Consider the following 26,126-nt stretch of genomic DNA (forward strand, 5'->3'; position numbering starts at 1 on the left):
CTGCAGCTCTTTTGCAGTGATCGTTAAGGAGCCTAATGACGAATCATGCTCAGAATTATGTTGGCCCATGCTAAACCCCTTCACCAAGTTTCATACAAGTCGGGCTGGTAGTTTTTTTGTAATCCTGTTCACACACACAGACCGACATTCAAACACACACACGGGAGAGAAAACATTACCTTACGCCCCTGCAACGGTTTTGTCTGGGGGTTTTTAAACCCCAAAAACTACTACACAGCTGACTTACTCTTCCTCTTTCTTACAATCCCAGCCTATGGCCTGAGTACAGCTGGGGTTCCACTGTGCAAGCTCCCCAGTTCCCATCATGCTTGCTTCTTGTCACACTTGAAATGGAACAGGACGATGATGGAAAGCTAAGTGTGTTTTTTTAATTTTTTAAGAGATATTTTAATATCATGGACACTTTCTGCATTCTTTAGGGCTGATCAATGAAGCCATACATGGGACTTGAACCCAAGACCCTTCAGAAAGGCCTTAACGTTCACCACACACATGCATATCCACAAACAAACATGAACACGTTGAAAATACATTCTTGAGGTGAAGTGTGCTATTTTTAAGAGTTTCTGCTTATTTTTTTCTGAGTATTTGTATAATCAATTCAAAACAATAGTAGGCCACCTGTTCTGTACTCCGAGACAATACATTGTCATGTGACTAGTTGTAGCCCATTTCTGACCAACTGAAATACTGTTCAAACTACCAATACTAGATCTACCATTGCTCTTTTTAAACGCTGTATTTGCATGTCTCTTGCTAACCCCGTTTTTTATCACTAAGTAGACTAAAGCACACATTCATTTGCCATACTATGATGAACCCCTTTATTACAATGTTTTCCTTTATTTTCCTTTTTTATGTATACAAGATTCAAAAGCCAGACATTGAAAAAGGTATAATTCTGTTATTAAAAATGGCACATTTATTGCTACATTACTGTTATATACAGGACAGTTCTCAATAACTACTTTATATAAAATAAAAAATAAAAAGAACTAAAGTTGAGAGACAGGGACTGGAGGCACTCTGAAGACTCCACAGCAGTTGTGATTGTGTCCCGTCTGCTAGGGTGAGCGGCCATGTTTGAACACCGCAGGAGAAAACCCCTCCCCCTTCTGGTGTGGTTCAGCCAACCTGACTGAATACTGACAGGAGAAAGCAGAAGGTTGCTGCCGAATCGAGATTAGAAATGACAAAACGTGTGATCGATTCGTGCTGCCTCTGTGTTTAATACAGGTTTCCAGTTGTTGCTTTTCCATGTCGTCAAGACCCTGAAGAGAGAGGAGTCTTCTCCTCTGAAGTGTTCAAACAAGACACCTGTCATTATTCATTCAGGTCCCAAGACACAGAAAACACACCCTCCATCTCCCCCTCCCTCCCTCCCCCACCCCACACCTCAGAACACAGATGGTACATCAGTCAATCATCGTGGGATGTTCACAAAATACTCAATGACAGCAAATCATAGTCTTTTCTTACATTTCTGGGACGGGAAAAAATAAAAATAAAATCGCAAATATTCAGTACACATTTACTTAACCTTGTAATAGACACACACATTTGAGTACTTGATAGACCCCTTAGGAGAGGTTGCTGTCTGAAGTCTTCCAGGAGACTGTTTTTCGAGAGGATTATTTAAGAGAGGTTTCAAGAGGGAAATAGAAGTCGCTGCAGATGAGTGGATGAGTCAAGATACAGGGATGTTCTGGAATGATGCCGTCGCACCACTTGACGCTAGTTCTAGAACGTTGAGAGGCTCCATTCATGGTGGCTTGTAATCTCCCAGTAAACTTGAAATCGGAAGCCGGGAGAGGGGGGGTGGGGAGGGGTTGACAAATCAACAAACCAAAAACAGGACCCGACTCAACCTTCACTGACCAGCTGTTTGGACACCTGGCCAAATCCAGTTGCAATAAAAAGCAACAAAAACAAAAACATAGAAAAACTAACGAGATCTAAATATCGTTTAAATGTTTATTCAACTAGATACACTGGCAGAAGGGTTCGCTCGCTTCCCGTTTTGAAGCTTCTTCCTGAAATGTGTGTGAAGGAGTTTAGGTGAACTCTGCAGAGGAGTGGCCTCACCAGAGAGACTGGGTGAAATGATATGGGTGGACAAGAGAAAACTGTCGCAGAGTTAAAGAAAATACAAATTCAGGCACTGAAAAGGCATCACTCTCCACTCTTGACATCGCTAGTCTTGAGAAGGAAAAGGCCACACTATTGATTTGTAAAATTTGTTTGTTTTTTTTGTCTTCTTTTTTTCTTTCTTTCCTCTCACCCTTTTTTTCTTTTTCTTAAAAAGTAAACTTAAATCTTTTATCACCAATACTACGACCACAGGAGATCCACGATGCCATCCTTCCCCTGGGATCACACCTGCCCCCTCGTTCCCCACCCTCGCACCCCCCCTGCACCGATCTCCAAGCATCCGCCTGGTTCGAGGGTTTCCTCATAGACCAACCATACGCTTTTACATCCATGCAGAAGAGTTGACATCTAAAAGATTTCAGGGAGAAAGGGGGGGGAATCTAGTTCATGTCTGACGACACGGCAATAACTTATCACAGGAATTAACACTGTTACCCACCTCCCTCCTGTTCCTTACGCACAAAAACAACAACACAACAACGACGTCGCTATGTCAGACATGTCGGGACATCGTCTGCGTAGTGACCAGCACCCTGTAGGAAGAGCGCAGATAGAACTTGGAAACGAAGGTAAACAAACAAGGAAAAAAATAAAAAATAAAAGGGAAGGAAACCTAGGAAGGACATATGAATGGTACATTCAAAAACCAGTTTGCATAATTACTGTCGACCCAGAGCTACACGGCCCCGGAGGCGGACCCAGTAAGAACACTGCAACAGAACAGCGACACACACACACACGCGCACACACACACCTGCAACACGGCCCTGTTTGAAAAACCAACCTTTTTGAAATGATATATATTTTGTGGGGTTGTTGCTGAGAAAAATTAACTCTATAAAACACAGGATAGGTCCAGCTGTGACCTCCTGTTCTCCTGTTCCAGTCAGGTGAGCGGTCTCTGTAGACCTCCAGACCCAGACCGGGTGCCCCCGACTAACTCACTGCTCACTACACAGGTAGCCGTTATGGAAAATTCATTTAAATTTCAATATCTTCGTTTCACTCATCTACTATACACTCTAAACTTCCAACTAATATTGTCATTTGTTATTTAGAAATCTACACTGTATAGACTAACAAAAAATATATATTTGTATATATATTCCTTTTTTTATGATCATTTTTTTATTTTTTATTTACTCAACTTAGAAAAGCCCATCCCACGGGAGAGAATGTATTGTGCGACGTCAAGGTCCGTTTGACCAATCACACAGGGGCGTGGCTTCGGGTGCCTGGGGGAAAATTGGTGGGAATGATCGTTTTAAGAGGAGACGACTTTGCAACCACTAGGTACAGTGGCCTGTCTGGAGTCAGAGTAGGATGGGGGGGGACGGGGGGGGGGACATTCCTGGTGCATGAGCACTAACTAGGCCAGAAGCCTTTCAGGGTGTTCTAGTTCTGCCTGTGTTCTCTGCAGCCAAGCAGACTTCCGAATGCACAGGAGCAACCATCACAACAGATGTCTAGGGGAAGGAAGAACAACTTAAAAAGACTAACGTGATCGACACCAGAACTAGTCAGGCCCACAGCTTCCTGGTGACCCTCTAACTGCTTCCTGTTCACCCCCTAACTGCTTCCTGGGGTAAAAGGTCAATCTTCCTTTCATTCTCATGGGCGTGGCTACATAACATATGTAAGACTGTACCATTACACAGGGAACACTACATTTATAAAACCTTTGCTCATACACATAAGCAATCCCTTAACAAATGTTCCTTTGCACGTAAGCAATTTGCTTAAATGTCTTGTGGTATAAAACATGTAAGAATTAGGCACAAATCCTTGATTATATGAGTTATTAGTCAGGGGCGGTTCTGGCAGCCCTCGGCAGTGTGTGTAGTCCCAGAACAACACTACTCCATCTTATCATGGAAGATAAACTAAAACAAATAATATGTATAGCAAATTAAAATAAAAAAAATCAAATCAAAAACAAGTTCTTCACATTTGAGCTGGTAAGTCAGGGACTGGGGGTGATGGGCAGACAGATTGTGTCAGTTTTGGCAGTGTGAATGCGTGAATTCGAGTGTGTGTGGATGTGTGCCTGGAAACTGAACATGGCCGTACACACACACACACACACACATTGTCATCACTGTCAGTATATGTACACACACACACACATACACACTGAGGGATAGGTGGAAGAATCAGGTAAGGCCAGGTCGTCTCCCATCAGCCAATGGAATTCCAGACATCTGGAGCAGGAAAATGGATGGTATTACAATAGTAGTACCACAGCAGTATTAGCATTACCACTACATTACTCCCTGGTATTAGCTTTAGCATTACCACTACATTACTCCCTGGTATTAGCGTTAGCATTACTACTTCATTACTCCCTGGTATAAGCGTTAGCATTACCACTACATTACTCCCTGGTATTAGCGTTAGCATTACTACTTCATTACTCCCTGGTATTAGCGTTAGAATTACCACTACATTACTCCCTGGTATTAGTGTTAGCATTACCACTACATTACTCCCTGGTATTAGCGTTAGCATTACCACTACATTACTCCCTGGTATTAGCGTTAGCATTACCACTACATTACTCCCTGGTATTATCGTTAGCAGTACCACTACATTACTCCCTGGTATTAGCGTTAACATTACCACTACATTACTCCCTGGTATTAACGTTAGCATTCCCCCAGCAGCATTACCTGGTATTACATATGGCTGACTGAGTTGTGGCCGTCGCCCCCCAGGCCCGGGTGCCCTCCAGACAGCTGCATGCCCGCCTCGCCGACGCCGGACACCTTCTCCTCCTCCCTCCTCTTCAGGCAGGCGGCCTTGGGATTGAGGTTGCGTTCTGTTGGGGGGGGGAAAGCAGAGAACACAGTAACACGGGGGGGGTCGTACGTGGTGGGAGCGGAGAGCCGACCTCTAGCTGGCACGTTTCGTCCAACACCAGGCAGTCAACGTCATACTCAACCTGGAGCAGCAAGGGGTCAGCTTCAAGTGTGTGGAGGTTACGTTTGTAGTCCCTAGCATATAGTAACTAATATGTAGTACCTAGCATGTGGTAACTAGTATGTATTCCCTAGCATGTAGTAACTCGTATGTAGTCCCTAGCATGGTTAATAACCAGTATTCAATACCACGTGTCTGTTTTTTGCTAGTGTATAGGTGTCTTAACTCCTAGGCATGTAGTATATCTAGCATGTCGACCCAAGCATGGTTAAGGATTAGCATGTGTTACCAAGTGTCTAGCTCCTAGCGTGTGGTATCTATTGCGCATTACCCAGTGCGCAGGGTGGTCCCTAGTGTGTGGTCCAAGTACAAGCAGTAAGGCTCGGTACCTCTAACTTGTTGCTCCAGGTTGAGTATAACGTTGACGGCCTGGTGTAGGATGAGCAGTTTGGTCTGAGGTTTATCGTTGGTGAGATGCAGCTGGCACATCCTGCCCAGCTCCTTGAACGCCTCGTTGATGTCGCGCACACGCAGGCGCTCGCGGGCGTTGTTGGCCACCCGGCGCTCCTTCTCGCGCTCCACCTTCAGCTCCGGGGGCAGGTCCTCGTCGTCCTCCTCGTCGTCTTGACTTTGGGGGGGCGGGGTGGGGGAGAGGAGGATAGAGGAGAGGAGGATGGGGGCGAGGAGGAGGATGGGGGGGAGGAGGAGGAGAGGAGGATGGGGGGGAGGAGGAGGATGGAGAGGAGGAGGATGAGGGAAAGGAGGATGGAGAGGAGGAGGATGAGGGAAAGGAGGATAGGAGGGGGATAGGGGAGAGAGAGAGAATGGGATGAAGCCTTGGGACCAAACTGTTGAAGTAAGCGTGCCTACCTGGAACACCAACTTGCTCTGCTTGCGAATGTTAACGGGCCTGGCTGCCGAGGGTGGGCGGAGCCAGATATGCTGGTTTGTGTACCAGGGGAAGGACTTTTTCCTAAACATCAGCATTCTGATTGGTCCTGCACATCCATACGAACATTTGAGTTTTCAACTTTAGAGCCCGTATTTGTGCGTGGTAAAACCCACATGCAGCAATTTGGAAAATGTTCAGACTCAAAACGCATTTCATACATTGGCTGCACTCCAGTGCACAGTCCGTGAAAATACATGGCAGTGTTAACTAGGCATAGAGACACACAATTCCTAACAGCTTGCGTTTAGTGCTTGGAACAAAAGCACAAAAGATTAGCGATTACCTTTCATCCCACATAGGTTGGAAATAAACATGCATGTACGGGTTATGTACCCTGGCAAAAGCCACATGTGTCCTGCTATGAACACACGGCCGAACCCTGACTAAGCCCACGTATGTTCCCTGGCCTTAAAACACGCGTGTGAGGCGCCTGTCGCAGCAGCTCACGAGAGGAGACTTACTCGTTGGGCTGGTCTGTGAGGTTAGAGAGGATCTGGAGGGCCAACGCCTCCTTTCTGTAAACAACGAAGGATGGGAGGAGGGGGGAGGAAAGGGGGGGAGGGGGACAGTCAAAACCTAACAAACCTCAGGGAGAGCCACAGCACATACAGTAGCAGTCCTCACATTTACATTTAGTCATTTAGCAGACGCTCTTATCCAGAGCGACTTACGGTAAGTACAGGGACATTCCCCCCGAAGCAAGTAGGGTGAAGTGCCTTGCCCAAGGACACAACGTCATTTGGCACGGCCGGGAATCGAACTGGCAACCTTCAGATTACTAGCCCGACTCCCTCACCGCTCAGCCACCTGACTCCCTCCCACTCTCACAAGACAGATGACTAGGAACACCAAACTGTGTGTGTGTGTGGAGCAGGCTGTTGCTGGCCTCAGCTGCTCGCTGAGCAGAGGAAGGGAAACGGAAGCCCCCTCCACGTGTTTGCATTTCCACCTATGTGGGACAAAGCAATCAGCACCGGTCCGCTCCCTGGCTCCTTTTCGCCTGTCTACGAAGTGTTTTCCCTGGTCGTTTCCGGGTAAGTCAGATGGCGGTTTGCCGGGCCAAGATGGCCGACCCCTGGTTCGGGTGGGCTCCTTACCTCACTCTGGTTCGAGCCATCTTGCTCTCGTTCTTGTCCTCCTCGGACTTGTCGGCGATGGAGGAGTTCTCGTCGTCGTCCTTGTCCTCCCTCTTGATGTCCGAGCCGCTGGAGGAGTGGGTGGAGCGCGCCACGCTGCCAGGGAGGCCTGGGGGGTTAGAGGTCAAGGGTCAACATTACCCTACAGTGAGAGCGGGCCAGGCTCTTGAGAAGATGTGACGAGAGGTGGTCAGGGCACGGAAGAGCCAGAGGGGGAGGGGGGCCTTGAGGAAGGAGGGGTGTGAGAGAGAGAGAGAGAGAGAGAGAGAGAGAAATAGAGAGAGAGAGAGAGAGAAATAGAGAGAGAGAAATAGAGAGAGAGAGAGAGAGAGAGAGAGAGAGAGAGAGAGAAAGAATGTGACAGAGCGCGAGAGACAGAGAGAGTGTGATAGAGATACAGGGGCGGGTGTGGTGTTGGACCCACTGGTGAAGCCCTCTGGCTGTCCGGGGGGCTGGGGGGGTCCGGAGGCGTGGTGGCCGTGAAGCAGAGTGCTGTTGGGGGGCGGCAGGCCCGTGGCCTCCTCGTGGAGGGCCCCTCCCTGGAGGAACACATCACTGTTAGGACACGCGCAACACACAGGAGCATCACAACCACACACACACCACAAAACCACACACACACACACAAGCTCCTTCCTCACCATGGCTGGGTGTCTGTTGCTCAGGGCCAAGCCTGCGCCTGAGAAGGCCTGAGACAGGCCCCCGTTGTGCACCGCGCTGAGCAGGCTGTGCATGTCAGAGTGTGGCCCCCCCAGCCCGCCGGGCCCGCCCGGGCCCACGGCGTGGCTACGCAGGACGTGGATGGCCTCTTCCAGGCGGTCCTCCATCTTGTTTTGCTGCAAGGGGGGGGAGGGAGAGCTCGGTGGTTAGAACGTTACACTGCGGATCACAGGTTCAAATGCCTTCCCCGTCTGTCACTTTGGATAAAAGCGTCTGCCAACTATGATAATAAAAAAATCTAAATATGTTCATTGTTACACAGAATGGGAGGAATACACAGGGATGAGATTACAATCACTGTTTTGTCTTTGTTTTGCGTTAAGTATTCTTTTGTAAATAGGTTGGAAAGATTGTGAATGTGTATGTTTGGCAGGATGGAGAGAGAGGGGAGGGCACTGACCAGGGCGTGGAGCTGACCCTCGTAGTTGGGCGACATGGCATCTTGACTGGAAGGTCTGGGCCACTGAGCTGCTGCTTGACCTGGGAGGCACACACACACACACACACACACACACACACATTAGGACGGCAGCCTAGGAGGGCCAGGTTGAACAGACAGGTTGAGACATGACACTGGAATTTCACATTTCATCTGACTAGTTGTCACCTATGGCAACAGAACCCTAAATGAGCCACTAACTTAACTAACTTTTATGTAGACATAAATCCAATCAAACGCCAAATGTAGCTAATCTGGCCATCCACCGTAATGCATTCAGTTAGCCAAAGCTGGCCCCATCTGTGTCCAAGAGCAAATTCACTTTCGCAATATATGCAAAGGCTCATGGGTAATCAACTGCCTCATCTCATCCTTCACACGGGTGCAGAGCCTGTTGGAAGGAAATATATGAGGGGGATCTGGCCAACAGGGTGGTTCTCAGAGCATGGAAGGAGGCCTCACTGGAGTGACCCATGGCCCTTGGAGCGGCTCAACATGGCGGCGAACGCGTTCATATTTAAATTTCTCGCGAACGCGCTCACCCCCCCCCCCAGATAACAGCGCCACAGACAGACTGGCTTTATAGTTGAGGTATTGATCGCCGACAGTGTGTAGGGAGATGGCTGTCAGTTCCCATTCCTCACCAGCAGGGGGAGCTAGAGGTCCAACGCCAGACTCCACATCTTACAGCTCCTCACAAGTCTGTCCTCCATTTGATTCAGAACAAAAATGTGACATCTGTTCTACCTCTTAATGTTCCTAACCGCTCATGAGATGTGGTTATTGTTGCACTCTGCCTGGTAACAGATGTAGTTATGGCAACACTGTCCCCGGTAGCTGAGGTAAGTAAGTAAGTAAGACTTTATTTATATAGCACTTTTCATACAAGAATTGCAGCTCAAAGTGCTTTACATAAAATCAACAAAAACAATAATACAAGTGTTGATCTAAAACGTTTAACAAACCAAACTAGACGCACTATCTGCGGTCTCTCGAATCCATCTTAGATCCGAGCTGCCACTTGCAGTTTCTAATAAGGTGAGGTGTGGCCTGACGAACACAGACGGTTTCTGACACCGAAATCCAAATCCTCGATTCTTCGCTGTACTTTCTATGTGGATTATCTGCATGTCGCTTTGGTTTAAAAGCAAAATGAATGTTGGTGAGGAGGGTGCAGTACCTCCGATGGCCTGCGGGGACCCCACGGGGGTTGAGGGGGAGGGGGAGAAGGTGTTGTTGCTGTTGTGGTCCGACGGGTAGATCTGCAAGATACAGGACAGCATGGTCAGCCTTTAGACAGGGATGATTCCACACGCGGACAAGACGCGCTCACACACGCTAACACGGTCAGCCTTCAGACAGAGATGGTTACACGCATACGCTAACCGACATAAAACACATGCGGCAACACACACACGCACACACACACGCTAAGCTGAATGTTTTGAATAGAGGTGTTTCTCACAGATGCCAGAGCCTTTCCGATCTCCCCCGAGCTGCCTGCTGTGCTGCCTCTGTTGGCTGGAGAGAAAACACATCATCACAAACACACACACACCATCAACAGCTAGCATAGCGTTGCTTGGCATAGCATGGCACAGCCTAGCCTACGATAGCTTAGCATAGCTTAGCATTGCCTAGCTTACAATAGCATTGTCTGGCATTGCCTAGCTTACAATAGCTTAGCCTAGCATAGCTTAGCATGGAATGGCAGTGCCAGGCTTATGATAGCCTAGCATAGCATGTAAAAGCGCATAGCTAGCTCTTAGGTAACAAAAATGATAGAATGGCATATTATTACAAACATGATAGCAGGCTAAAGCCATCCCCTGGAGTTTGTGATTCTGCCCAGCCATTTGTTCAACAAGAACAGAACGGGAGAAGTTAAGTTTTATTTAAAACATACCCATGATGCTGTCCGCTCCGTTGATGGCGGGGGCGTGGTTGTAGGAGGCGGAGGGGGGGGCGGGGCCATGGTGGAAGCCATTAACCTCACTGGTATGCAGCGGGTAGTTCTGTCGGGGGGGGGGGGGGGGGGGGGTTTAGAGATAAGGAAACAGAAAAAGAGAGAGAGTGAGCGAAGGAGTGTGAGGGGGTAATTAAGATGTGTGAGAGAGGGGAGAGGTGGCCTCACCATCCTGTCCTGGGGGTTGAGGGCAGAGAAGGAGCCTGTCTGACCCAGGTGTGGGGGTCCCAGCATGGCTGAGTAGCCAGCCTGGCCTAGGGGGCCGGAGGGGGACCAGGGGTCCGACGAGGGGTGGAGGCCTTCTGGAGGAGTGGGGAGGAATGGGTAGACATACAGGTACAGAATTATAATTGTATTCATTTCGCAGACACTTTTTTAAGCCTAGCCTAGCCTACCATAGCTCTGAAAAGACAGGTATAGTTATGCACAGAACAACTCTCCCTCCCTCACAAAAACACACCACCGTTCGACTTATTAACCACGGTACACACTTGCATTTGCGATGTTCTCAAGTTTGCAGATGCTTCTACACAACCTGAACACCCGGCCCCCTTCCCCAACACATTATTCCTAACTCCACCCACTTCCTGAAAGCAGAGAGCCACTAAACCCAGGAGGAGGGGAGCTTGCTCACCTTGCATGTAGAAGGAGCCAGGGTAGACGGCTCCTGGTTTGGCCCCAGGATACCCGCCACCGTCCCGGACGTACTCATCAGAGGTGGAGGCATACACCTGCACGCACACACATTACAACATAAGATATACACCTGCACACACATTACAACATAAGATATACACCTAAACGCACACACACACATTACAACATAAGATGACACCTGCACACACACACATTACAACATAAGATATACAACTGCACACACACACACATTACAACATAAGATGACACACACACAGACCCCTACACACACCACCACCACCAAGTTAGAACACACACACACACACAATAGGCTTAATTCCCACAGCACACAGTGTGTGTTTCCCATGTACCTTAGGTCCAAAAAAAACACACACACACACACACACACACACACAGAACTGGTAGATAAAACACAGGTAATGACATTGGCCATTTTTCAATAGTCCCTCAATAATCTTCTAGTTATTCCTGACAATGGATGCTGCATTAGCACAGCGTACAGACACACACACACGTTTATGAGTCACTCAGTCACTGACACAAACTGTTCTATGGGGAGGGGGGAGGGGGGGGGGAAGAGAGAGAAAATGAGAGAGGGAGCGACAGGCAGAAAGAGAGAAAGTCAGAGAGAAAGAGAAAAGTGGAGAGACCGTCAGAGAGGTGGACAGCGAGATGGAAAGAGACCGTCTCTCTTTCAAGCTCAATCGGAGACAGAGAGAGACTGTCAGGGGCAGTCTCTCCATCTCTTTGCCTGTGAGACGGAGAGACAGTCGGGAGAGAGAGACCGTCGGAGAGATGCTATGCAGCAGAGAATGCTAATCCAGAGCAGGGATTTTGGTCTGTAATTTGATTTAACAGAGAGAAGTGGAAAGGGAATGGAGAGATGCTCGTCTAATTACAGGGCCATCTGCCTTCTGCTGGACCCCGTCCAACTCCACAGGCAGCTGGGCTGACGACAGCCAGGGAGAGAGGGAGAGCCAGGGAGGGAGGGATGGAAGAGGAGAAGAGAGAGGGGGGGGGGGGCCGGGAGAGAGAGGAGGGAGGGATGGAAGAGAGGAGGAGAGGTGGGGCAGGGAGAGAGGAAGGAGGGATGGAAGAGGAGAAGAGAGGGGGGGGCGGGAGAGAGATGAGGGAGGGAAGAGGGCATGGAGAGAGGAAGAGAGGGGTGAAGGAGGGGGTGGGGAGGGAGGAAGGGATGGATGGAAGAGAAAAAGGAGGGGGGTGGGAGAGAAAGAGGGAAGTAAAGGGGGGGGGGTTAGGGAGGGAGTGGCTGGGAGAGAGGCGGATGAAGGGAGAGAGGCAGGGGAGGTTGCTGTTGCAGTGAGGCGGGGGTGAGGGGAGGAGGGTGCAGACCACTGAAGGTGGTGGTGGAGATTTATGTAGAGACATAAGGAATGGTGTTGGGGACAAGGAGAAGAGATGTAAATGGCTTCAACAAAGCTGGGAGGATATGGGGGGGGATAAGTAGGAATTTTTAACTACCTTGGTTACTTCACTGACAACAAGCTGCAAACCGTGTCTCATAACAGTAGGCTTTAAATTGGGTCTTAGAGCTGAGGAATATGAAGGGGGGATTGCGCTTGGGATGTGGCTCGGCGGAAACAAAGATGGCTGCCAGATCACTGCATTCTTAGGGAGAGGATTTCTGGGTAAATTCCCTTCTAATGGGGTTTTAACGGGTCTCGGGTTACAACTGTGACCAGGCGTGTGTGCACTGTGTGGTGTGTGTGTGTTCCCACAGCAGGATGAATAGAGGAGAAGGTAAAGACAGGAGGAGGAAAGACAAGAGGAAGAGAGAAAGGAGGAGGTGAAGAGACGAGGAAGAGAGAAAAGAGGAGGTAAAGAGACAGGAGGAGGTGGAGAGACAAGGAGAAGGTGGTGGGGAAGAACAGACTGGAGGAGGAGAAGAGAGAGGAGGAGGAGAGACAGGTAGCCCCCAGCCCGTCCTGTGTCATGACCCCAACATTAGGATACAGAACAGGGCATCGTGACCCCAACATTAGGATACAGAACAGGGCATCATGACCCCATCATTAGGATACAGAACAGGGTATCATGACCCCAACACTAGGACACAGGACAGGGCATCATGACCCCAACACTAGGATATAGGACAGGGCATCATGACCCCAACACTAGGATATAGGACAGGGCATCATGACCCCAACACTAGGATATAGGACAGGGCATCATGACCCCAACACTAGGACACAGGACAGGGCATCATGACCCCAACACTAGGACACAGAACAGGGCATCATGACCCCAACACTAGGACACAGGACAGGGCATCATGACCCCAACACTAGGACACAGAACAGGGCATCATGACCCCAACATTAGGATACGGGACAGTGTTGGGGTTAGGAAAGAGGGGGATAGATAGAAGAGAGGAGGAGATACAGTGAGGCGAGGGGGAGGGGTGGGCAGGAAGACAGGCTCATCAGCAGTCATTAATCTGGGCTCAGACAGGGGCTAAGAGGCCTCCCAGCACTGTGCCTTACAACTGGGTCACAGGCTGGGGGAGGGAGGGGGAGAGAGGAGGTGGGGGAGGGCGGGAGGGAGGGGAGAGAGAGGTGGGGAGGAGAGAGAGGGGGAGGCATAAGGGGAAGCCCAGTCCACGAAAAATGGTGTTGGGGTTAGGGGGGTCCCCACCAGTAGCACTACAACACAACCATGTGAGAGTGGTCTGACCACACACACACACACACACCTGTAGCCAGGGTTCTAAATTAACTTTTTTGATCACCAGCCAATTTGGCTGGTAACTTTCTAAAGTTACCAGCCAATCAGAATTTCCACTAGCCAAATTCTTTCCGGTGAAAATAAGAACAATGAGTTTCACTGAATGCATTTGATCATTTTATTAACATTGTTGGCGTGAAAAACACACTAAAATGAAGTAAAATGAAGCACAGAAGTATGATGCAAGGGTATGTGAAATCACCAACACGTGACTAAGTAAGGACACGATTTACTGTAAATGGCTAAAACGTCCAGTCGCGTCATGATGAGATTGACTACTGCCCATGCATTTACAGTAACGTTTTGTCCTAAGCAGGCATTAATTAAACTGACCTAATATACTCTTTATTAAGAACAGTTTATTTACATTACACTAGACTGTGTCAGTAAGCAACATAATTTTTCTTATGCGTAGACTACATGCGGCAATCCTTACAAAACATGACAACATTTTCATTGTCAAACACAAGCCATTCCCGACCCGTCAGCCATTTGGCATTACATTTTCTTTTGTTCGTTTCTCTAGTGCTATCAATATCCTCATGCCCTGCCTCGTTCTTCTTCTCGCCCCCAGAAGTTTGTCCTAACCACCGCTGCATTAAGTTAACTTTTTACTTTACTTTTCTACTCTAGCTAGCTCTTATTACCTCCTATGATCCGCTATGCTTCGTTTGACTTCTTCCTTGTGTTTTCTGGTGGACGCCCAGTTCGTTTCCACGGATTCTCGCGCCAGTTTCACTTCAACTGCGCGCAGCCAATGGGCGTATAAAACGTTATCACGTAGCATTACGGCACAGCGTTCATGGGAAACTTAGGAAGTACTGCCAGGGGGATAAATGACCGAGAACCATGCAGAGAACAGAGCCTCATGTATCACCGGCCAAACTGGCTAGTGAGTTTTTATTAACACCCGCCAAAATGAATTTTTACCCGCATTTGGCGGGTGTTAATTTAGAACCCTGCCGGTAGCTAAGCCAAGCTGTGGCCTGGGTCTTGGTCTTGAAGTTCCCACAGCCCTGGCTAGGGCCATGGGTATAGTTAGGGTTACACTAGAAGTTTATACAACAGCTGCATGTCTTATTGATGACACACAACAGAGCGGGGGGAGGGGTGCACGAGAAACCCTCTGTGTGTATGTGTGTGTGTGTCTGTGGGAAACAGAGAGACGAGCACTTAGGTGCGCGGTTGCATGTGAGATCAAAGTGTGTGTGCAAACGTGTGAACTCACCGTGACAGAGAACAGACGTGAGGGGTTTGGTGTGTGTGTGTGTATGACATTAGGGGTTAGGAGTGTGTGTGCGTGTGTGTGTGTGTGTGTGTGTGGAGGAGAGTGGACTTACAGAGGAAGGCAGACCTGGGGGCTTTCTGATCTTCTTAGGCTGAGTGTCTAGAGAGAGAGAGAGAGAGAGAGAGAGAGAGAGAGAGAGAAAGAGAGAGACGTATGGCGAGGTAGAGAAAAAGGGTGGGAGTAGAGTTTATCATCCTCTGAACATCATCATACAGCCAGACATATAACAGAAGCTGGCTACTCAGTTTGTCCCTATTCAGCCACCGTACCTATGTTTCCGTCTGGAGGCCTCCTGCGTGGGTTGCTGGGGTAGGAGGGGTAGAACTGGCTGCCCCCCTTCAGACTGGGGGGGGGCAGTGCGTCTGGGCTGGCCATGGCTATCTCACTAGGCAGAAACCCAGGCTGGGGGGGGGGGGGAGGAAGACATACGTTAATACACACACATCTCCAGGAAACAGACCAAAAAAAAAAAAGTCTCAGTCAAATCATTTCTGTTGAAAGGAGAAGTGAGAAACGTGGGGCTTTTGAAACCCGTAGGAGACAGAGACCGAGAGAGAGAGAACGAAAGAGAGAGAGGTTGGGAATGACCTCACCTGGCCGCTGAAGGAAGAGTATGGACCCCTCTCACCTTTACCTGTGGAACACACACACACAGGTCACATGGAAGCCACCAACACACAGTACAGTACAGTAGCACAGGGTGATGTAGTATAGGGTAGTATAGTAGTATATCCTTACCTCCGAGCCCTGAGCTAAGGAAGGGGGAGGTCAAGCCCTCGTGCTCGCTGTAGTGGGGGCCTTCTCCATAGGGCTGAGGGCGGATGGAGAGAGCGCATCAGACAGATGGTGTGTGCGTGGGTGTGCATGGATGGATGTGTGTGCGTGTGTGTGTGTGCGGGAGGGAGTCCTTACCCGTCCCTGGTTGTACGAGGGGCTGTTCTGTTCAGAACCCCAGGACCCAGAGCCATTACGCTCGTCCAGAGCTGGAGGACACACACACACACACACAGGTTAGACTGGCCTGACTGGAGGACACACACACACACACACACACAGGTTAGACTGGCCTGACTGGAGGACACACACACACACACACAGGTTAGACTGGCCTGACTGGAGGACACACACACACACACACACAGGTTAGACTGGCCTGACTGGAGGACACACACACACACAGGTTAGACTGGCCTGACACACACCCACACGTATTACACTAGCAGGACACACACGGCCATCGTGACACACACCCACACAATAGACTGGCTTGACACACACACACACACGACTAAGCATATGAGCTGGGGTAACTGTGTTTCAGTGGACCTGAGAGGTGTCGAGAAAGGCCAGCCAGTATGAGACTGATGAGAAACCAGCTTCCTAGAAACCAGCAGAGCATAAACCACACACTCTCTCTCTCTCTCTCTCTCGGTCTCAGCCACTAATGCTACTGAGCCTCTCTGGAGACGCGGCGCTTAATTGCATACTGATTTGCATAATTGTGCATATTAATGTGCATACCTAATGAATATTCATATTTTGCCTTTGATTTTTCTCCTAATTAAAAAAATGTGTGAGAGAGAGAAGGCGAGCGAGCAAGTGGAGAGAGAGAGAGACAGAGAGAGACAGAGGGGGAGGGAGGGAGAGAGAGATTGAGTGCTTGGGTAAGAGATGGGCGACTGCCTGATGAGGGGGGGGGGGGGGAGAGAGAGAGAGAGAGAGAGAGAGAGAGAGAGAGAGAGAGAGAGAGAGAGAGAGAGAGAGAGAGAGAGAGAGAGAGAGAGAGAGAGAGAGAGAGAGAGAGAGAGAGCGTGAGAGGGACAGAAAGAGACAAAGAGGAAGGGAGAGCGGGAGAGGAAGACCAAAAGAGAGACAGAGAGTGAGAGAGAGGAAAGCACAGATATAGAGAGAGAGGGGAGGATGACTGATGAGTGTAGCAGAGCAGAGCAGCCCTAGCCCCTTGTGGGCGACAGCAGTGATGTATGGAGAGGTGGTGGCCAGCACGGAGAGCCAGGCCAGAACAGGAGAGAGGGGCAAGTCTGAGGATCTGCCTCACTCCCTCACTGTCACACTGCTAAGCTAACCTATGCTAGGCTAACCTACAGTAACACAACTAGGCTAACCTACACTTAACACACTGCTATGCTAACCTATGCTAACACACCACTAGGCTAACGTATGCTAGGCTAACCAACGCTAACACAACACTAGGCTAAAATGCGCTAGGATAACCTATGCTAACACAACCCTAGGCTAACCTATGCTAACACCCCGTAAGTGGTGAAAGAGATGGAGTAAGAGAAATAGGAGGGAGAGAAAGAAACAGGAGGCTAAGAGAGGGGGGAGAGAAGAGGAGAAGTAATGCGATGGGGGAGGGGGAAAGAGTGAGGGAGGACAGTTGGTGTGGGGCGGGAAACTCTGACAACATTGTTTCACACGTTGTGGAGTAATTAACTCAGAGGCAATCAAACAAGGTGTCAGGCTGCATGGTGCTCCATAGGCACCCAGCTAGCTTGTAGCTCAACACTGAGGAGAGGTGGAGGGAGGGTAGAGGGAGGAGAGGGGTAGAAGTGGAGGGAGGAGAGGGGGGGGAGAGGTGGAGGGAGGAGGGGAGAGGAGAGAGGCAGGGCGAGGCGAGACTCCAGTCACAAATAATCACATAAAACCCAGGTTCTTTGCTACACTCGAGTTCCCTCTTTATGACAGCAGCAGAGCGCTGTGTGTGTGTGTCTCATAGAGCACGTTAACCTGCTAGAAGGAGGCAGTAAGCCCTAACCTGATTGAGAATGGAGGAGCCAGACCACAGCAACAGGACCAGCAGCCAAACACGCCACGTAATCACGTTACATGTAGGCTGGTGGTCTTGAAAGGCAGCTGAGATTTGATGGAACCAGTGGGCTCCCGGTGCCACTGGGACACACAAACACATCTAGCCTGGAGTAGAAAACACCAGCTACACACACATCTTTAAAAACACACACACACACACACACACTTGTTGTGTAGGTGGGGGGGTGGGTCAGCAGCTGTAGAGGTGAGAGAGGAGATGCTAGGAGGAGGTGGTCCTTGTTGTGCGTGTGTGTTTGTGTATGGGTGTGGGTGTGGGGGGCGACGAGATAGCCAGCAAACTATATATGGGAATGTCCCCAACTAAATATGGGAATGTTGGGAAAATGCATGGCTGGTGGGTGACCATTGTTAACACCTCTTTCTCTCCCCCCTCCCCCGTTCCAGGGACACAATGCATTTCCATTGACATGCAACTGAACAGGAGGTGACGAGCTCTTGTACTGCGGGTGAGGGTTGAGCCGAGGTGTGGGTGTGTGTGTGTATGCGTCAGTGTTTGTGTGTGTGTGTGTGTGTGTGTGTGGGGGGGTCTCATTGTCTGAGGCGTGAGCCATTTCCTGCTCATCAGTGGGGGAGAGGCCAGCCCTGTCGAGGTGGGAGTGTGGAGGGTGACTCGTTTCAAGTCTGTAAGCCGCCACCCCCCCTCATTAGTTTTTTTTCTCTGGCAACAGAACGACGGCCATGGGGTGCAGAAACCCTAGGAGAAGGGCTGGAGCCAACCTCCTCCCACGCTGGCACGGTGACAGGGGTGGAGAGGAGGGTTCTAGAACAGGCCGTCCCAGAGGAGTGGAGGGTTCTAGAACAGGCCGTGCCAGTGGAGTGGAGGGTTCTAGAACAGGCCGTCCCAGAGGAGTGGAGGGTTCTAGAACAGGCCGTCCCAGAGGAGTGGAGGGTTCTAGAACAGGCCGTCTCAGAGGAGTGGAGGGTTCTAGAACAGACCGTCCAGAGGAGGAGGGTTCTAGAACAGACCGTCCAACGGAGGAGGGTTCTACAACAGACCGGCCAGGAGTGGAGGGTTCTAGAAGACGCCGTCCAGAGGAGGAGGGTTCTAGAACATTGCAGAACCTTCAGGGAGGAGAGACTCAAAAGCCGGGGAGGGGGGGGGGGGGGGGCTTCTGCTGATCTGACTGAGAAGCACCCGGGCTGTTCCCTGCTTGGCAGAGAGACGAAGACAGTGCCCGGAGGGCTGGATCTAAAGCCCTGCTTTACTGGAACACGCATGCATTCACTAAACCCTACTGAAGGATCGCACGCAGCTGAAGACGCGAGGCGTCAGGGTGAAGGAGACGAGAGAACAAGCGAGAAGACCCGACAGCTCTGCGGCCCCACGTGAAGACCTAAGTCGTCCAGTTTAAAAAGACGAGCCCCTCGTTCTGGCTATCGGAGCGCCTCGTCGCCGTCGTGGCTCTCTGGGTGATGTCATGCGGGAGGTGTGATGGTGTGATGGAGCGAGGGCGAGCAGCTGCTGCCCAGATCCAGCTTGCGGCGACACAAAACAACACACACGAACATGGCGTCTCACCTGATCCTCCAAACTGACTGCTCGCCAGTGTCGTCTTTCGGTTATTCCCATTGGCTACAGGCGGTGCAAACATCTGCAAAGGAGAGATGGGATTGGTCAGTGCCATCATGCTTTCAGATGCCCGCGCGCACACACTGACAGACACACATGCACGCACGCACACACATGCACACACAGTGACACCCACACACAGAGGATTCAGAGATAGTTGGTCAGTCCAGTCTCCCTCCAAGACATAAAGATCAACTCAAAGCTCAAAACAGAAGTCAACTGATCAAAACTGAGGAGATGTGAACTCAGGAAAAACACCGGAGAGGAGGGACATCGACCGTCTCTGAAGGTGTCAACCAGGACACAAACTGTCCGTCTCAGTCATCGAATGGGAACTACATCTCCCATGATGCAACACTATCAGGCTGCGCTCAGACTAGCCCTCCTCAGAGAGCGGCAGCCATCTTGCAGCTTCTCAGTGGGCTGGAGCCAGACGCCCAACCAGTACAAGGTTATGGAGATGAAACACTACGTTATGGAGATGAAACACTACGTTATGGAGATGAAACACTACGTTATGGAGATGAAACTACGGTTACAGAGATGAAAAAACACCCAAGTCCTAAACCACAGCCTAGAGAACTGGCCGAGCAACAAGAGTTGTTCCTCACAGCCATGCTTGTAAACACAGCTAGGGGATCCGGGGGCGAGGCTCAAAAAAACTGTGGAATAGGACTTTAACTGAGCGCAAAATAATATCTGGACAGAGAGGAATGGTGAGGGGGACAGAACGAAACAAACAGTCACCTGACACCCTGAACCCAGCGATGCAGCAGAGAGGCTGGAGGCTCGCTTCACTGCATCTCTGGTACCCAGGTGGGCTGGCTGGGGTTTAGAGAGGAGGGAGGGATGAAGAGAGATGGAGGGATGTCGAGATGGAGGGATGAGAGATGGAGGGATGAGAGATGGAGGGATGAAGAGAGATGGAGGGATGTCGAGATGGAGGGATGAGAGATGGATGGAGGGATGAGGGATAGAGATGGATGGAGAGATGGAGGGATGTCAAGATGGAGGGATGAGCGATGGGAGGGACGCTACGGTAGGCTGGTCATGCAGTGGCTCTAGAATGTGACGGCCAGCTTGGATTCCAGCCCAGCGAGCCCATGTGTGGAACACTGAGGGCATGTACTGTAGCGTGCAGTCAATGTGGAGAAATGTAACAGAATCACACTCTCCCTGCCTCGCTCCCCTCCCCCCCTCTCCCCCACGCCTGCTTCCAGACCCCTAAACCCATTCTTGCTCACTCTTTCTCCTCCTCTACCTCCCTTGCTCCCTCGCTTTCTCTCTCTCCCTCACCAACACCTGGTCCCCTCTCCAACCCTCCTTCCCTTCCCAGCCGAGCAGCCCTGGGTCCTAGCTCCCTCCCTTTTCCATCCCTCCCGCCCACTCTAGTCTAGTTCCCTCACCCAAACCCTCCCCCCCTTCCTTCCCCACTTCCTACATCCCCCCTTTTTCTCTCCCACACCTGGTCCCCTCTCTCTCACTCCCCCTCCTTCTCCCCCGCCCCGCCGCACCCCTCCCCCCCCCCCCCCCACATCCAACCCTTATCCCCATGGTCCTAGCTCCCCTGTCTTACCGCGCTGAAATCCAGGAGGTCGTTGAGTTCCTTGTCAGTTCCCACTGCAGCCATTCTCTGGTGCTGCTGCATGCCCCTCAGTCTATCAACCCTACGAGAGAGATTCAGCACACACCGACTTAGACGAGCCAGAGACCACAAACACACTGCTACACTGGGGCTACGCACTTCTGGAATGGAGACGTTATTTGCAGGGGACTGTAGTTTGAGGAATTGAGATACGGCCCCCCCCTTCACCCGATTGTTGCGCCGCACCTGAATGAGCTCGCTAGTGTAATGGGAGTCGTTTGTTATTGCCGCACTCGGGGTGTTCTTTCGACCCGCCGTGCCTGGTTGCATTGATGTGGTTACTTTTGCGAGGTAAATACAGCCCCAGTGTCCTTGAGTCTGACCACCGAAATACTGTTCGAACAACTCCCTTGATCATTGACGCTCTGGTGTACGTTCCGCGCACGCTATTTGTGCGACGCTTTGGATGAAAGCGTCCGCTAAGTGAATTAAAAGGTGAAAATGTTCAACGTAAACAGCGCGGAAGGCTGTGCTCTCTCTGCCAGCAGACCTGAGGCGGTCTCTCTCTCTCGTACAGGACACACGAGAATCTAAATGTGGAGCTCAACAGAACCAGGGCTATCAGTGCGTGTGTAGCATTCACTTTAGCAGACACCTTTATCCAAAGCGACAGAGGGGGATTTGAACCTGGGACCTCTTGATATGAAATCAAGTGCTCTAACCACTGAGCTCCCTCCCGGTACTAGCATTTGAGGATCGTGAGGAACATGAGGATCGAGATGGGGAAGAACATTCTTAGCTAGTCTACAGCTGGTTTAGCACACACTACAAGTATTAACTGGGCTTTTCTGAATCTAAGGTGCCAACAGCATGGGTGGTGGCTGGGGGGGGGGAACCTGAGAAAGGAATCCACTCGAATGATGAAAACATCCTTAGATTTGAGGTGTTAAACAGCAGTTATTAGCACATTGGTATGGTACATGCAGTGACATCACGACTTCCCAAACCACCAAGGGGGGGGGGGGGCGCAACACTCCTGAAGTGGAACACATGCACACACACCAACCCCCTAAATGATACCTCCCAATCAGGTCGCCACAAGTCTGGCCGTATTTCTGTCCCTTACAACACGGACGTCAAAGTTTAGACCAAGATGGACTCCCAATCACAAGAGGGACCTAAGAACACCCATCATCTGGAGATATTACTGGATGTGAATGTGTGAGAGCAACATTAGTACATTACTGTATATGTGTATGTTGACATTAGTACATTGCTGTATGTTAACTATGGTAGGCTAAATTGTTGTACGTCTGTGTGCTAACATCAGTACATTACTGTCTGTCGGCTAACATTAGTAAATGACTGTAAATCTGCAAGCTACCATTACATTACTGTATGTCTGCATGTTAACATTAGCAGTAGTAACCTTGTACTACAACCAGCCTCCCAGACCAGGGCTGACGCAGAGGACTAGAAGAAGCCCTCTGGCACTTAGCAGAGGAAGAGGCTGCTGTCTGATGTTTAGAACTAGAAGTACTAGAAACAGGCAGTGCAGTGAGATACTAGAGGCAGGCAGTGCAGTACTAGAGGCAGGCAGAGTAGTGAAGTACTAGAGGCAGGCAGGGCAGTAAGGTACTAAAGGCAGACATAGCAGTGAGGTACTAGAGGCAGGCAGTGCAGTACTAGAGGCAGGCAGAGCAGTGAAGTACTAGTCAGGCAGAGCTGTGAGGTACTAGAGGCAGGCAGAGCAGTGAGGTACTAGAGGCAGGCAGAGTAGTGAAGTACTAGAGGCAGGCAGAGTAGTGAAGTACTAGAGGCAGGCAGAGTAGTGAAGTACTAGAGGCAGGCAGAGCAGTGAGGTACTAGAGGCAGGCAGAGCAGTGAGGAGACCAACAGGTGGTGTTCTTTGACAACATCTCGTCACTCGCCACTCATGCAATTTGCTGTAATCAACTGCTCTGTGGCGTCAATCCACCACCATAAACATTCAGCCTCACAGTATAGTGTAGGCCTGTAGTGTTTGCATTCACAAGTCCACAAGATACAGGAAAACACACACACCACGCCGTCACCTAGAGCTACTTTCGGTCTCTATCATCTGGGACAACACTGGAAAGAAGCCCTTGGCTATTACAAGGTTGAGGTGTACAGGACAACAGCAGGGGGGGGGAGGGGGGGGGGGGGACTCAACATGTGAATTCCTTGAAGGGTGCAGAAACACTCAGAAACCCTGCTGTGCTGCAGCCCAGGGAACTGATCGTTACAGACAGCTAAAGAAGTGTCATTTCCAAGCTCTTAACAGAGCGGGTTAACTAATCTAACCTTGAGAGAACAAATATAACACGTAGCTTCGTGTGTAAACAAACTGTATTGCCCTGCAACACTTTTGGTGAAGCAGTAAGCAAACTGGAAAAACTAACTTGAATATACACAAATCCTCAAACTGTTTCGATTGGACTGGTAATTCCATTAGGTTACGTGGAAAAGACACCAACAGAAGTCTAGCTGAATAGCATCTTCGACTTCCGACGGGGCGATCAATAGTAGGAAACGGATTAAAGGGCTCTTTGTCACAACCTTTTCCTTTAATACAAGGCGAGGAGCCTGGTCGAGCCACAATATAATGTGGACATACAGAATTTGGTTTTAAAGTCGGATTTCCGTTATTATATAAAGTCCAGTCGCTAACATTTTCACAGAAACGATGCATCAACGATGACAAAATGAGAGCCTAGTGATCATTGTACACAACTATAGGCTAACACTGACAGGCCAAAACTACATTTACCACGATTAATTATGGATTACTACGCCAGTGAACAGTTATAATTAAATATTTGTGAAACCGGTCTTGTTAAAAGACATACAAAAGCAACAGTTGCTTCAAAAGCAAAAGACAAATAAATAAATAAATACAAACGTCGTGGGTACCGGGTTAAAGCAACTGCGGATAAACATTATTATTATTTATTTTTTATTATTGTCTAGTGGTGTTGGGGTAACGGTGTTGCCATTCCTTTTGCCCTATATCAAAGTGTTAATTTCTAGTTGTGAAACTCATCCTAAACAACCATGTCGTATTAAACAACATCCTGGTCCACTTGCAACAAAACTCATCGATAGGCTAGACTATACCGTGGAATTTCACTTGTCGGCCAATAAATGGCAAACTAATCGTTTCATATCCCAATCTTGAAGAGGAAGGCCCTGTTTAAATAGACCGTCCCATTCTCGAAAAAAAGAAAAGAAAAAAAAAGACGGTTAAAAAAAATCGGGTTACAAAACATGTGGCATGCATGGCTAATTGTCCCAATGCTTCGAACCAGAGGAAGGCCCGTGCAATAAATATTGAACTTCCTTTGAATGACCATTTCAACTCAAGGTTGGAGTTGAGCATTAGAGAGAGTTGGGAGAGGAGGGGGAGGTAGTGGGGGTTGGGGAATGAGGAATTTCCTGCCAAATGTGCAATAAAATAAAAAAAGTCTAGCCTGTGACCAAACGCAAAACCGCTTTCATGGTGGGGGTTCCTACGACTAGATGTTAAAAGGAAACTTTGCGTGGCTAAGTAGCCTCCTTGTAAACCCCTAACTGTAAAGGGGGACAAGTCGAAACAGAAGTTGATAAAGCCCACCATCAACATTAGGTTATTTGCCAGCAACTACATATCTGAGTCGATCTCAATGACCTAACGTGCCAGTTTGCACTGGGAAAGCCTAGCCACCCAAACACGCGGTGAGGTAGGCTCAAAACGAGCTATTCAAGCCTTAAATCCTAACATCCCAATACTGAACAAAGGGGTAGTTTCCTTGCGTCTCCACGGTCGGTGCGACCATCACACACTTGAAGCTCGCTGCCCTCACCACCTCCAAACCAGACAAAAACTTACATCCCCCCGCTTCAACTACACATTCCCAAAAACTTTTGAAAATCGCACAAGTCCAAATTTACTACAATTCACCAAAACCATCACAATCACATTACGCAGTTTACAAAGTGTGAGTGAAAGAGACATATTTTTACCTTTCTTCTTCAAATGTCTGGCATCCAACAGTAAAAAGAAAGGCTGATTCTCGAATGGAGAAAAAACATAAAACTTCAAGAGAATTTCAGCCTCAACCCCTGAAGCATTGGCTCACAGTAGCTGTTTGCCTCACGCGTGGTAGACCTGGTTTAGATGGGCTGCCCGCGTCATTGATAAAAATGTACCAAGTATGTATGCAAACAATATAGTTATTAATCTCACGTCTTCCTTTTCGTTGTTACAATTGAGCGGATTTCATTCTTCTACTAGACATCTTCACCACCTCGCTACACATTGTCAGACGCAACAACGTATCCCTACGCGCAGAGTACGGGCCTCAAAGCCAGGAGTGTCCAATTTCAAACGCCTAGCGAGATGTGAGTTTTTCCTTCGGACAATAAAAGCGACGGAACCGTAACGAACGGCAATAATTTATCCGCGGTATGGACGACCTTTTCCTTCGGTAATTGACGTGTACAATTCAAAATAAAACAACATCTGTCGGACTATGCGTTTTGGCGGAAGGTTATGGCAGGAAAGTTAGCTGCGATTAACTGCTGCTTCACGAGATGGAATGATAAATCCTAAAGAAAATGACCAATAGTAAAGCTCGCGTTCACAACTGACAGCCGTGATAGCAAATAGGTGATCCAGAATGGCCCATTAAGCCACCTCCCTCATAGTGACGCTTGCTTTCGCTGTGTGCTCAGGAGGCTGGAAGAGGGGGGCTTCGGCGTACCCTCTGACATCATTTTATTGCTTTGGTTGGTACGATCTCCCGCAATTGTTGTTTTGCGTGCACCACGCCGTAATGTTCAAGCAGCTTTTACACGCAGTGTAAAACACGGACGTGAAACATAAAACTATGTTTCTCTGTCTCGCTGCTTTCGATTCAGAGTGAAACGGAGAGGAGGGATTGGGAAGGGGAGAGTATGCTACGGGATTCACAGAATACGAGGATCACCATAATAGACGATGGGAGTGGGGGGAGGGGAGAAACTGCGCTACAGAAAGAGAGAGAAAGGGGGGAGGGGGAGAGAGAGTTCTAAGTTTCCACAATCAATGCATATTCTTTAAGATACACTCAAATCCCACAGTATGAC

At 49.4% G+C, this 26,126-nt stretch overlaps 2 protein-coding genes across 5 annotated transcripts in view; one reads left to right on the top strand and one right to left on the bottom strand.

Annotated features, from left to right (window-relative positions):
• Nucleotides 1–6,739, top strand: part of fnbp1l (formin binding protein 1-like) — a 73,958-nt gene extending 67,219 nt beyond the window's left edge. Inside the window, exon 17 of the transcript XR_010875196.1 lies at nt 6,655–6,739. The gene's annotated coding sequence lies outside the window, so the exon portion shown is untranslated. The remainder of the gene's footprint in view (nt 1–6,654) is intronic.
• Nucleotides 832–25,525, bottom strand: tcf3b (transcription factor 3b). Of its 4 annotated transcripts, none has more exons than XM_067230471.1 (21): nt 25,023–25,525; nt 20,991–21,081; nt 19,364–19,436; nt 15,907–15,977; nt 15,733–15,805; nt 15,588–15,628; nt 15,264–15,396; nt 15,047–15,093; nt 10,939–11,035; nt 10,473–10,603; nt 10,245–10,353; nt 9,804–9,859; nt 9,519–9,600; nt 8,300–8,379; nt 7,821–8,015; nt 7,604–7,718; nt 7,141–7,288; nt 6,505–6,558; nt 5,481–5,719; nt 4,842–4,990; nt 832–4,373 (listed from the first exon to the last, which is right to left on the bottom strand). In XM_067230471.1, the coding sequence occupies exons 2-20, from the start codon at nt 21,060–21,062 to the stop codon at nt 4,848–4,850; spliced, it is 1,959 nt and encodes a 652-aa protein (XP_067086572.1). In that variant the 5' UTR covers nt 21,063–21,081; nt 25,023–25,525; the 3' UTR covers nt 832–4,373; nt 4,842–4,847. The 4 variants fall into 4 exon arrangements, with proteins under 4 accessions (XP_067086572.1, XP_067086571.1, XP_067086573.1 ...); XM_067230470.1 differs by having other exon boundaries at nt 10,473–10,606; nt 25,023–25,524; XM_067230472.1 differs by lacking the exon at nt 6,505–6,558 and having other exon boundaries at nt 10,473–10,606.
• Nucleotides 25,526–26,126: the final 601 nt, after the last annotated feature.

Source organism: Osmerus mordax, chromosome 27 (assembly GCF_038355195.1).
Source record: "Osmerus mordax isolate fOsmMor3 chromosome 27, fOsmMor3.pri, whole genome shotgun sequence".
In the NCBI taxonomy this organism is placed as follows: Eukaryota; Metazoa; Chordata; class Actinopteri; order Osmeriformes; family Osmeridae; genus Osmerus; species Osmerus mordax.